This window comes from Sus scrofa, chromosome 18 (assembly GCF_000003025.6).
Source record: "Sus scrofa isolate TJ Tabasco breed Duroc chromosome 18, Sscrofa11.1, whole genome shotgun sequence".
Lineage (NCBI taxonomy): Eukaryota > Metazoa > Chordata > Mammalia > Artiodactyla > Suidae > Sus > Sus scrofa.
The window spans coordinates 54309327-54322666 of NC_010460.4; the positions used below are offsets into that span (position 1 = coordinate 54309327).

The 13340-nt window shown below is 43.4% G+C and overlaps 1 protein-coding gene across 1 annotated transcript in view; it reads right to left on the bottom strand.

Moving 5' to 3' along the window:
- CDK13 (cyclin dependent kinase 13) overlaps positions 985-13340 on the bottom strand; it is a 119750-nt gene continuing 107394 nt past the window's right edge. Inside the window, 4 exon segments of the mRNA XM_021078845.1 lie at positions 985-3895; positions 3898-4005; positions 5577-5849; positions 8874-9079. Of these exon segments, the coding sequence (XP_020934504.1) occupies positions 3153-3895; positions 3898-4005; positions 5577-5849; positions 8874-9079 (1330 nt within the window). The 3' untranslated portion in view covers positions 985-3152.

Below are 13340 nucleotides of genomic sequence, written 5' to 3' on the forward strand. Positions count from 1 at the left end.
GACTTTAAAATTTTAGAGACACATTTTTATCTTTTACATTCACTTATGTGTAATTTATATACAGCTGAAAAGTAGCAAATACTACCAGCTTCTCCATTTTCAAAATCTTCTTGCTCATATGATTTAAAGCCTTTCACGTGGACTGACAAATCCCAAGTACTAGAACAGAGAATAGTACCTGGCACTCGGTAGTTACGGAATGTGTGGCGCACCCGACAGAGTGAAGCTCTGGATCACAGCTAAAGCGTTATCTTAATGCGTCCAGAAGACATTTCAATCAACAAACCCTTAAAATGAGTCTTAAAATTTCATGGGTGACTTCAGCTCTGCAACAAATAATGGTTTGAAGACCTGGGAAACATACTGATTTAAATACAGAAAAACCTGCTGTGTCAGAGACACAAATGGGAATTTCACATGGGAGAGAGCAAACGGGGCCTTCTTTATTAGGTCCATCTTTTCTTGTCTTTGGCGTTTCTTTTACAATCTGACTCACCTGTTTCTTCCGAAACAACTTAAGCCATATTTTATGTTCCTTAAACATCACTCCACAGTGCTCGAGGATTACTGCAGTTATTGTGACATACAGAATTAGCGATTTTCAAATCCTACCCTTTTTATTAAGCCAAATTCACTCAAGTATAAATTCATTTAAAAGTATTAAATGGAAGGATGGATGCGTTAAGATTTTGATACTGAATTTCATCAATGCTAAGAAATAACCTTTCATATAATAACATCTCTGAATTTGGGGATTATTTTACAACGGATGAATCTTAGCATTGCGTTGTGGTTTAACTGGCAACATCTTTCCTAACTGGAACATAAAATATGCTAAGTCTCACCGTCAGTGCGGCCTTGGGGAAATACCAGGACCTGGCCTCTTCCAATTTTCGATTTCAAGCAACAATTTCCTTGTCCTCCCAGCCACTCTCCCAACATGAATACGTAACTGAAATGTTAGGAAAAACTATCCAAACACAGTTCAATTTTATATAAAATATTTAATTTTTAAAACACAGGCTATTCATGTCACATAAATATCTTCGATTGTAGGTTAGCTGCTATGGTCAGCAGAGTTATCAAGTGTGACTATTAAGAATAACTTAGATACTGTCGCTTACAGGAAAGTCTAAAGCTCTAAGACTCACCATATTAAAACTTCAGATACTTGAATACTGTAGCTATTTTGCTAAATTTTAAAATATTTCTTCACTTCCTGCAATGCAGTTTTATTATAAGTTGTTAGTATTCAATATTCAAATAAAAGCAAAGTAATTTTTCTTCCATTCATTTTTTTCTCCCCAACAACAAAAGATTCCATCAAAAGATAAAATGGTCAACTGACATCAACTCATTTTATAGCAGTAAAATGGTAAATTATTCACTTTAAAAATATTTTTACCGTCACCAAACTATAATGCTTCCATATACTGTTTTGAAATGAAGGTTCGCAAGTCAGAGGGCAGAGGATCAAAAGACTGACTTTAGAACTGGAGCGATTTCCATTTGATAACAGTTGTTCCAATTTGAGATATCAAAAAAAAAAAGGTTACCAGGAGAACAGTTAAAACGAAACGGTTCATTGGCACAGCTCTCCTCTCCGGAGTCTGTTTTGCCATTTGGTGCTCATGGAAACACTGGCTCTTTACCTTTGGCTCCTGTCTGTCTAGGGTCATCACAACGGAATCTGTCTGAGGTGCACAGAAGGTCGGTCAGACCCGACACCTTTATGGTTTCAGTAAGGGTTAGTCCACCATTCTTTGCTGCTTTTCATGGGAAAAAGACGTCAAAAATGAACTAAAACAAAGTTACTCGAGGTGTGGCAGAAGAAGCCCTAATAAACCTCAGAGAAGGTGAGAGGAGGGAAGAGGTTCTCTTGCACTACTTTGTCTTTTTGCTTCAGCAACCTCGATCGAGGCCCTGTCTGTGGTTAACGAGTCAAGCGAACAGAGTAACTGTGTCTTGACGTGGCAATTGCGGAACTTAAACCGGGGTGTTTGCCACCCCTCCCCCGGGAACCCTAACAGAAGCTCTTGCACGTTCGGTCCTCAGGCCTTGCTTCTGTCCCCCAATTACCCATCGCAGCAAAGGCCACAGGGCCAGCGGGGCGGCCTGACGGAACACCGCGCTCTAAAACCCTCCTGGCTGTTCCCTTCAACCGCTTGAAGAGCAGCGTGTGCTGGCGGGAGCTGGACTCCCTTTCTCAGCTCTCACTGCCCGATCCAGCGAGGGCAGCAGTGGGTCCCTTCCGGGAACAGCCCAGAGACGGGCAGGAGGGCAGCCTGGCAGGCGGAGGGAATGGATCTGCCAGGAAGCGACCGGGCAGCCCCTGAACACGGGCGAGCTCCCTGCCTCTCACCACAGTGCACTGGTTCCCTTCAGGGACAAATGGGTGTAGCGGTGAACTGTTTTTCCAGACCTTAAGCTTTTTTTACCTGTTAAGAAGGCACTTACTTACCCTCCCCAACCCGCCCATATTTTTCATAGAAAACCCACTATTTCATTTGAATGCATTTTGCTCTGATAATCTGCAAAATAAAACAAAAATAACGTTGACCATTTGTTTTATATAAAACTGTTGCATCAAGAGAAAGGTTGTGTTTTATTTTCTGAAATGAGCACAAAGTACACCTTTCACAATAACACTGAAAGCAGGTGCAAAGACTGACAGTGACCTTGGACTAAAGGTAGCTTCGTAAAAAGAAAAATACCAAATAAATCAGTGCCCTTTCTGATTGTTGTAAAACTGGAGGGGGGTAGGGGTTGTTTGTTACATAAAAGTTGGTCCAAACTTACAAAAAAAGCACAAATGTGCATAGTTCAGAAGATCTGCGAGAGGGGCCATAAGACTTTTATGTCCCTAAGATCGGCATCCACTTAAAACTGCAAGAATACAAAATAAAATTGTTAACTAGAACTTGTGAAGATGTACAATCAATAGATCTAGTTTTTAGAACAGCATGAATTTAAGCAAAGGTGGGGGTTTTTTTGTCTTTTTTTTTAAACTATTGTATGCAAGACCCTTTTCCACATAAAAATAAAGCTGTTGTTGAATTAATATTATTCAAGTCTCTTGGATTTGCTGCCTGAAATTGCAGCTAGAAAAGTCTTTCCAGATAAAAATGATGTGCCTGAGGAAAAACAGATGCTCAGTATGGTAACCCTCTGCCTCGACCTCTGCCAGCCGATGTGCTGATGTGTCCCCGGTACCCCTGTGCGTACCCAGGTCCCTGCGCAGGGGAAGTCCAGGTCTGTCCGTGCAGGAGCCCGGGGCCGCCCGGGTTCTCCTGTAAGTTGCCCCCGTAGCTGTAGTTGTGCATCTTTGCGGGCAGAGGGTGCGCGCTCTCGGGCCCCGCGCCAGGGTCGCTGCTGTTGGCCAGGACGGCGATGGGCCCGTGGCTGTACTCGAATCGATGGTCCTTGTCTCCGCTGAAGAGCATGGGGCCTGCACTGAGGTACATGTCTCCGTACCCAGCCACCGAGCTGGGGAAGGACTCAGAAAAGGCGGGCGGCGGAGGCGGGCCGCCGGAGTGAGATGACGCGGTACCGTAGGTGTCCACGGGCTGCACGTCCGAGCTGCCCAGGAAGCTGCGCCGTTCCAAGGGGGGGCCGGAGCCGCCCCCCAGCCCGTCGCTGCTGCCGGCGTAAGAGGCAGAGGAGAAAGACGACGCCCCGAAACTGTCCTTGTAGTCCGAAGGGGCCGCGTAAGTGTCTCCCGCCTGGTACTCAATGCCACCCTCCCTTTTGGGGTCCTCCTGGGGCTGGTGCTGAGCGAGGAGCTGCAACAGAGCTGCTTTCACGCCAGCATGCGGGTCAGTCAACGAAGAACTAGTGGTGGGTACGTGCTGGTTTTCTGTCCGATAATCCAGATCCTCTTCGGTGGCCGGGGGGGTTCCGGGGGCTCCGGCGGGCGCTGATCAGGGGGCAGAATGCGGGGCCGGTCTGGCTCGGGGGCGGGCTCCAGGATCCTCCGGTCTTGGTGCGGCATGAGGTCATCTTGCCCTGAGTGAAACAAGGCGGAACAAGACAGTCAGGAGTTACCATGGAAAGCCAAAGGCTTTCCAAAGAGTCAATGTTTTCCTCTCTGGCCAAAAGAAAAAAAAAAGTCAAATAAAAAAGCAAAAGGGCTCATACTGCCTGCTACTCTTTGGGTCTACACTGACAGAAGAATCTTCTTCCCCCCCCCCTTTTTTTTTTGCTTTTTAGGCCCGCACCAGCGGCATATGGAGGTTCCCAGGCTTGGGGGGCGAATCAGAGCTCCAGCTGCCGGCCTCCACCACAGCCACAGCCACGCCAGATCCAAGCCACCTCTGCGACCTACGCCACAGCTCACGGCAACGCCGGACCCTGAACCCAGCGAGGCCAGGGATCGAACCTGTGTCCTCATGGTTCCTACTCGGATTCATTTCTGCTAGAATTTTCTTGTACTTGGCTTTTCAAAGGCATCTCACATATACCTATTGCTTGAAGAAAAAAAAGCTATTATATACTGTATACTGCCTTGGTCAATTATCTGCTGTAGCCGGAGATTATTTCTTAACCACAGGTTTACGTAAGAAATATCTACAGCGTTCATAATCAGTTTCGTCACACACGATTTTTATTTACTTATTTATTTTCGTTGTCTTCTTGCCTTTTCTAGGGCCGCTCCTGTGGCATATGGAGGTTCCCAGGCTAGGGGTCTAATTGGAGCTGTAGCTGCCAGCCTACGCCAGAGCCATAGCAACGCGGGATCTGAGCCGCGTCTGTGACCCACACGACAGCTCATGGCAACGCCGCATCCTTAACTCACTGAGCGAGGCCAGGGATGGAACCCGCCACCTCATGGTTCCTGGTCGGATTCGTTAACCACTGCGCCACAACGGGAACTCCCTTATCACACACAATTTTTAAAGAATCAATTCCTAGGAATACCCAGACTAAGAAACCAACCTAGGTGTTCCCGTCACAGCTCTGCAGGTTAAGAACCCAACTGGTATCCATGAGGATGTGGGCTCAATCCCTGGCCTTGCTCAGTGGGTTAAGGATCTGGTGTTGCTGAAAGCTGCAGCTGAGATCTAGCGTGGCTATGGCTGTGGCGTAGGCTGGAGGCTACAGCTCAGATCTGACCCCTAACCTGGGAACCTCCATGTGCTGTGGGTGTCTAAAAAGACATTAAATAACCAAGGAAGAAATCAACCTATAACCAATGGCCTGAACATTTTCAGAACATCTATCAAAGCTACTAAAAGATTATAGGGAGTTCCTATTGCGGTGCAGTGGAAACGAATCTGACTAGTATCCATGAGGTTTTGGGTTCAATCCCTGGCCTTGCTAAATGGGTCGGGGGTCCGGCATTGCCGTGAGCTGCGGCGTAGGTCGCAGAGGTGGCTTGGATCTGGGGTTGCTGTGGCTGTGGTGGAGGGCGGCAGCTGGAGCTCTGATTCACCCCCCAAGCCTGGGAACCTCCACATGCCGCAGGTGCGGCCCTAAAAAGCAAAAAACAAAAAAACACCACACATGACAGACAATCATCAAGAGCAAGAGGACGGCGAGACCGCGGCGGGTCAGCGGTCTGCTCTGCGCACACTCACCCGACACCGGAGTGCTAGGCTCTGGAGGGGGCCGGAGGTGTGATGCCGCTTCGTGTCCCGATCCGTTTTCCCCCTCCTCTAGAAGCACATCTTTCTGCTTTGACTGCTGAGCCTTTATCAACTGAGTCAACAGAACCGCAAATGCGCTCTGCACAGCCGCCTGGGCAGCATCAGCCTCCACTTTGGGCTGGACATTCTGAGAAGAAGGCTGAATTCCTCCCAATGGTTTCGAAGACTCCTGCTGTGGTGTTGATGGGTCTGTCTGTTTTTCACCTGTTGCCAAAATTCCAGCAGGAAGGTTTATTTTATTTAGCTGCTGTTGAGTCTCAGAGTTTACCTTAATGTTCAACACTTGGACAAAATCAGCCACACTAACACTTGTTTTAGACTGTAGTAGGTTTAGTAGAATTGCCAATTCACTGTGGTTTAACTGCTGTCCAGGGCCTGTTTTTACTAGAGACAAAATGTGTATTAATTAGAATTGCCATAATTCACAGCTCCCCCCGCCCGCCCTGCAAAATGGGTCTGCATTACCATATCAAAATGTATACTGGAAGGACACTACTTAAGAAATACTGCAAGAAAGGCATCTCCTTCTAGTTCAATTTCACATACATCTAAGATGTAGCTGCACGTAAATTTAAAAAAGAACTGCAGTCCACTTTGAGTACATTATCTTCAAGGGTAAATACTTCGAAAGGAAAACCAAGACCCCCCGCTAGAACCCACCCTACAGACAGGACCAGGGACGGCACCTGTGAGAGGGTGCGCAACGGTGGTGATGACGACCGACCACGACAGGGATGCTTTCAGATCCCTCCTAAGCATCCTATGGCCTCTATTCCTCACAACGACCTGAGACGGCAAACATTATTACCAGCCCTATTTTTTTACTCCCAAAGAGGTTCGCTGCACAAAAGTAAGTTGCACAAGGTCACAAACGCTGTAAGCAGCAGAGCTGAGATTTGAACCCAGGTATCGAGTCCGAAGACAGAACCCGTAACCACTCACCATGCCGCTTATCCAAAATAACGCTTGTTACCTAAGAACTTGACCTTATATCTGCAGTAAATTCAAACTGGGATTTGTAGATCGTTGATACAATGTATTTTATTCAAATTACTTTGTTGAAAGGTAAGCTCTGGTTAAGTGAGGAACTCCCACAGAAGCTTGCTTATCATATGCACATAAGGTAGTATTAAGTTGTTTTTCTTTTCGTAATTTTCAGTTTAGACTTGTGATGGTTTACACAGGTTTTTATGCAAGTTTATTTGAGTCATATATAACAAGGCTCAAATGCATACATTACCATATATGTTAACTGATAATACAGATACTGATGAGCGATTACCATAACCACAGATGACAGACTACTAGAACTCCAAGAAGACGTGAAAGTGAAGAATGATGCCATTTTAAACTATATTCTACCTTAATATACTTTGACATCATTTTCATTCGTTCTTAATATGATTTTTAGATTAGTTCAAAACAAACTCTTGCAGTTCTGCCTGTGACCCACAGGTATTAAGCAGCAGCCAGACGTGTTTGCTACACTCCGAGAGCCAGTTTCCCTCATTCCGTCTTTCATCTCTCTACCTGCAGAGTCAGTCTCCTCATAAGCTCCGAGAAGTACAGTGTAACTCTGGTGTCTCATCTACAGAAGGGATCTTTTTATTCCAAGACACTGATGATGAAGAAAATGGATCAAAGATGATTCACTCCTATTTCAAAAACCCAGAATTCTCACTTCTTAAGAGGGGCAGTTTGGGGGAAAGAAGGAACCAAAAAAATAAAATGAAACTCTCCACCTCTGACAGAACTCTAAGTATGTAGAGCTAAGAAACAGTAACGAAATGAGCCCAGGATTCATTTTTTGTTCGTCAGAACAGAGGGAAGGACCAACCTTCCATTCCACCAGGTTTGCTGGTGCCTGCTCATGAGGAGCAGCAGAAACAAAGCCCTGGGGTCTGTTACGGACAGGGGACCACCACCCAGACTCCCTGCTGCTACCAGCTCAAATCCTTTTTCAGCAGGAGATGGTTTAAAAAAAATCTTTTTTCAGGTAACATAAACATAAACTAAGAAAACTTCTTGTCACGTCTCTTCTGTCTTTCTCCCAAGTTTACAGTTTTAACATGGAGAGAAACCACAATGTACTCGATACACAACACACGTGTGCTTTTCTCCCAAGGTACGTATCGTATGGTAACCGTAAACCTATGCGGGGAATTCACTGTCTCAAGAAACTGAGGTATTCTTCAGAGTGACAACCAGCTACTCGCTGGTTTTTACAGTAACATGCGTCAGCGCCTTCAAGTCGTCGGACCAAGGCCAGGCATAAGCTTACAGATTACACGGGAAAGCATCCATGGAAATCTTCCTCAAACTTGCTCAGCGAATCCAGCCTCTACTTGATACTTCACCACCAAAAGTTCAATCTGACCCAAAGACCTGTTTTACTCAACGAACAGATCAGTATTTACTCATCTCTTCGTAAGTGCCGGACTACTTTGTCATGTTTCATAAAACACCGCCTCCACACACACATGTACCTGCTCCCTATCAGTTTCTGTCTTCATAAAAAAATTAAAGCTGAATGTGTTCTGGATCCTTGAGGAAAAATGAGGGGTCAGAGTCTATTTTTTGAGAAGGTGTTAACTACATGAGAAAATGAAGTTAGCAACACACACTTCTGCCAACACTGAAGAGGCTGGTTTCTCGTGAAGCAGCTTACTCTTCCCATAGACGGAGTCAGAGGAAGAAATTTAAGTTTCCCCAAAATGGCCTTCTTTATGATTCTTCGTCATTTTTGGCACACATATCGGATTTCGATACTTGGGATTCTACACTATAATGGAAAACACGTTGAAAATAACCTGAGAACGTAATAAAGGCTATGAAAGCGCCTCTACGGTGGTTTTGGCCGTTTTCCTACATCTCCGCCTTCTTCGTAAGCATCCAGACAACGAATGCCAAGCCTCACTGAGGAGAGTGTGAGTGAAAGACCTACTGGCTCCCACACTAGGGAACACAAGGAAATACAGAAATCTGACCCATCACTAATTACATGTAACTTGATGCTTTCTTCATAAATTAATCTTACCTTGAGATTGCTTAATACTGTGGTGCCAGTAACAGTGAAACATCTGTACTGGCCCAAGCAAATAACAAGGCCGCAGCAAGGTCAGGGAATAAACCAATCTTCAGCCACAAGGGCTTTAACACTAGAGCAGCATAACCAATGCCAGCCAACCAACAATGTGGAGAAAACCAGCCCACGGAATGATTACTGACCAGGTGCTACATTCGAGTTGCCCTGAGATTTCAGCTGTGAAGACGGCAGCACACCCTGAGGTGTGTTGGTTCTGCTGTCATCCATGCCCAAAGACAAGTCCTTTCTGGGGGCTTTAACTGTGGAAACATCATCAGCCATGCCCATCTGCTTCTGCCTTCTTCTCTTTTTACTCCATAACTCATGACAATCTTGCCATAAAGGAAGGCTAGAAAAGAAAAAAGTATTAAGTCATTCGTCAGTGGCATTTCTCAACAATGACAAAACGCAAGCAATCACTGCACAGCACCAAGGCTGCCGCCCCCACGCTCCCACAAGCTGTTCTTAAATATTTCAAACACAGGCTGTGCAAACTCCTTCCATAAACATCATCCTTGATGCCTCACCTCCTTCAGGGCTTTACCTCATAGACAATCTATTTTTCTGTGGCTTCTGAATGATCAACGACTAATAATTTATTACCACTGTGAATGAAGAATACATGGTCGTAACAGTAGGTTACTACTATCCTTGATGCAATCGTTTAAAGCTACTTCTTATCATAGTAAAACACACATTGAATCAGACATGAAAAAAAAGATGAAAAAAACGTCACTTGCAGAAACTAGACATAGGACTAAAAAGCAGTAAAGGCTAGGATGTAACATTTGTGAAAATTTCCTAGTACAAGCTGCTTACTTAATACCCTCTTGCTTCCATGATCAAATGCTTGAGAATTAAAGTGATGCTACAGAGTTTCAAAAAGAGTCTGCACTCGGGGTCTTCCCTCATCATGGAGGACTCTGAATAACTAGCAACTATCCAAATTAGCCACAGTCTGAAGCATTCTACCTGTGTAATTTCACAAAACTGACAACCCTGCATAGCAACTTTTGCTTAAAGAAAGACAGAAATATTTGATTTATAAACAGTCTCCTTTTACCCTGCCACAAATTCCAATGGGGGATTACTATGACATCTATTTTAAAGATAAGAAAATTGAGGCTTGGAAAGGTTAATAAACTTGCCCAGAATATCTGTAAGTTCCCTTAAGCAGCCCCAACCTTTCCTTCCACCTGCCTGTGTTTACAGGAAGCACACCTGGAGCTGCTCTAAGACACGTGCCTTATCCACACGTCCTCTTTCCTAAAATTGGTCTTTGAAAAGGGCCTGCGTGTTCAGAAAGCTCTTTCACACTTCATCTTGCACAATTATTCTTATCTCATGTTATAAAGTCATATGCAACAACATGATCAATTCTTAGCAACAGATAAACTTAAGCTTAAAAAAGTCATTCCCAAAAGATTACAAAGAGCATGACAATCTTTCATAAAATTAAAAGCAACTAAAATTGTAAAATATAACTGTTTCATGAATACATATAGATGGCAACACAAAGTATATACAAAAGAGAACGGACGATGGTTACCTCAGGCGGAGGAAGGCAGGGGGACAGGTTGTGGTGGGAGAGGGTATGATATGAGTAGAGGAAGCTACCGTCGAAGTTCTAGCTTGTATTTGGTAGGTTCATGGCTGCTTATTAACATCATTTAAAATAACTAATTAAATCATGTAACTAAAAGAAAGAGAGCCATGCATGGACCAATGATGGGTGACACAAGGATTATGAGTAAACCAAGTCTATGCACCTGAGGTCCAAAAACAGAACAAAGGCATACCTCTCAGCCATCTTACTATGGTGCATTGCCTCAGCGTGTAAAAACCTCCTGGAGTAACAAACAAAGGGACAATTTGAAATATTGATATTGGGAAGCTTTTCGGCATCATACACCTGCCAACGACTTTCCTGTGAGTGTGAGTGTGTGTGTCTGAGAGAGAAAGAGAGTGAGGTGAGATCTGCAACCTTAGCCTCTGCTGGGGTTATTCTGAACTCAGACCTCCGGCAGTCCTGCAGAGACTGCGTTTCGTCCGGCCTGATGTTCAGGAATGCACTGCTCTTGTGGGGAAGTCCCATGAGAGGCAAGCAAGGAAATCCACCCAAAAGGGCTTCTGTCCCCTCCCACAAGTTAAAGGTGAGAGGTGCTTCACGGATGATCTCAGCACTCAATTCTAGGAAACATCACCCAACAAAGAGCTAAAGAGGACAGGTTAGTGACGTGCACTCTTAGATGTACCAGGAACCTTCTGCAGGACAACCAAATTTTTTAACACACTTTCCTAAAGGCTCACGCGCTGGCTCTGCCACTCACTCACTGTGTCCCATTAGGCAAGTAACTTGACCTCTGTGCCTCAGTTTCCTTATCTTTAAAAATGAGGTTAACAGTAGGATAGCTACCCTGTGGGTAGAGGCATACACAGTAACAGATGCAGGCACGTGGACCTCTCAAGAGGAAGCAGTCCACGTGTGCTTCATCAATCGGGTAGTTTACAACTTTTTATCTAATCCTAACATGAAATGTTTAGTCTAATGACATCTGATCACACTTATGAATTAGTGCTTTTTACTTGCTTTAAAGAAAAAATAAAATTATAGACAAGGTGCTGGTCTCATCCACTTTGCAGAAATACACACGTTCTTAAAAATAAAATACATCAAAAAAGTTTGACAGGACATCTAATACAATTACTTCCTTTTTTTTTTTTTTTTTTTTTTTGGTTATTCCTAAAAAATGGAGAGAGCAACAGTTTAACACATGCAGGTATTTCCCAAAGGAAACATTCTTTCATGTAACTACCCATTACATAGAACAAAATAAAGAGGATGTTATACTGCTTATACAGCTTTCTATTTAAATATCAGATCAATATCACGCTAATTTTAACCTGATTATTTTAAGTGATATAACTAACAAAGATGTATCTCATAATTTATTACTGGTTTACAGAATGTTTATCAAAATGTACTATGTTTATTTCTACGGGAAAAATGTAGTCAGGTGTGTCCTGACAAAAATTAAGGGAATTCAGGCGACGTCTTTGACAGTATGAGCAGAGTCCCTATTAGGTTATGTGGCAAACGTTTCCCACAAATCAAATGGATACATCTACAGTTCCAAGATTTTGCCAAAAACAGGTATTTTTTAAATATAATAAAAAACAATTTAGCACTGAAAGTACATGTCTATTTCCAAACTTCTCAGGACACTGGATTTAAAAAAGATAACAAGTGTAAGAGGAAATCACATAATAAGTATTGGTAAAGCTTCTTTATTTTTCTCAAAACTTGAAAAACTAAATGATTAATGGCTGGGTAAGAAATCTTTTGGTTAAGTCCTGCGGCTTCCGATTCTGTATCATCACGAAAATTAAAGGAGAAAGAACCTTAAGCTGATATCTGAAAGGTCATTACAGTAATTTCTGATGACAGGTCACTATGATTTGGGGGAAACAATGCAGAAGAAGCTCCAAGAACTCAGTGATTTAACTCTAACAGAACCCCACCCAGTCTCAAATGCTTATTTACAAGGGTACTTCTAAAATTTTTTAAATTACGATTAATGTGGAACTATGCCTCATTCTAGAATAAGTAATCGTAATTGATAGATATGCAAATTACTTGAGGAAAAAATCTCAGCTCTATTCCATTAAGGTTGCATCTCCAACGAATTTATTAACTTTTTCTTCTTCTGTAAACTGAAATATGCACTACTAGCACGTGCAATAATTTAATCAAGACGAAAAAAGCGCTTTGTGGTCAGAGGAAATTTTTTTAATTAAAGCTCCATTTATATATTATATATTTATTGTCCTTTAAATAAGGACAACAGGGTTATCAAAGTAATACTTTTAGGAATAAAAATAGGCTTGGAGTTCCCATCGTGGCGCAGTGGTTAACGAATTCGACTAGGAACCATGAGCTTGAGGGTTCGATCCTTGGCCTTGCTCAGTGGGTTAAGGATCCGGCAGTTGCCGTGAGCTGTGGTGTAGGTTGCAGATGTGGCTTGGATCCCACGTTGCTCTGGCGTAGGCTGGCGGCTACAACTCTCATTAGACCCCTAGCCTGGGAACCTCCATATGCTGCGAGAAGCGGCCCTAGGAAAGGCAAAAGACCAAAAAAAAGAATAAAAATAGGCTACATTAAAAACCTGCAGAAGCAATGTAAGTTCACCAAAACAAAAACAAAAACAATGTCCAATCGTTGAAAAGTCTGTTCACACATTTTCTAAGTGAATAAAGGTGACTGAATCAAATGCCAAGATATTTTGATTCCACTAGACACATTTAAAAGATGAAGTAACTGCTCCATTAAAGTGTTAACCCTTAACATACACAGAATATTACATCTTTTGCAACTATTTGTACCCTTGATTTTTTGTTGGAAGTGCTCGGGGCCAAGGGGTCAAACCCGAGGTGCAGAGTTGCAGTTGCGACCTGTGCCACAGCTGCAGCAGACGGAATTTAAAATGTGCAGAATTCTTCCATGTGGACCAAAAGATTAACTTAGTACTACCAATAATGGGAGGAAAATGACATTATATTCCTCTTGATGTGATACAGCAGGAAGCACACATCACTACACTAGGCAATAT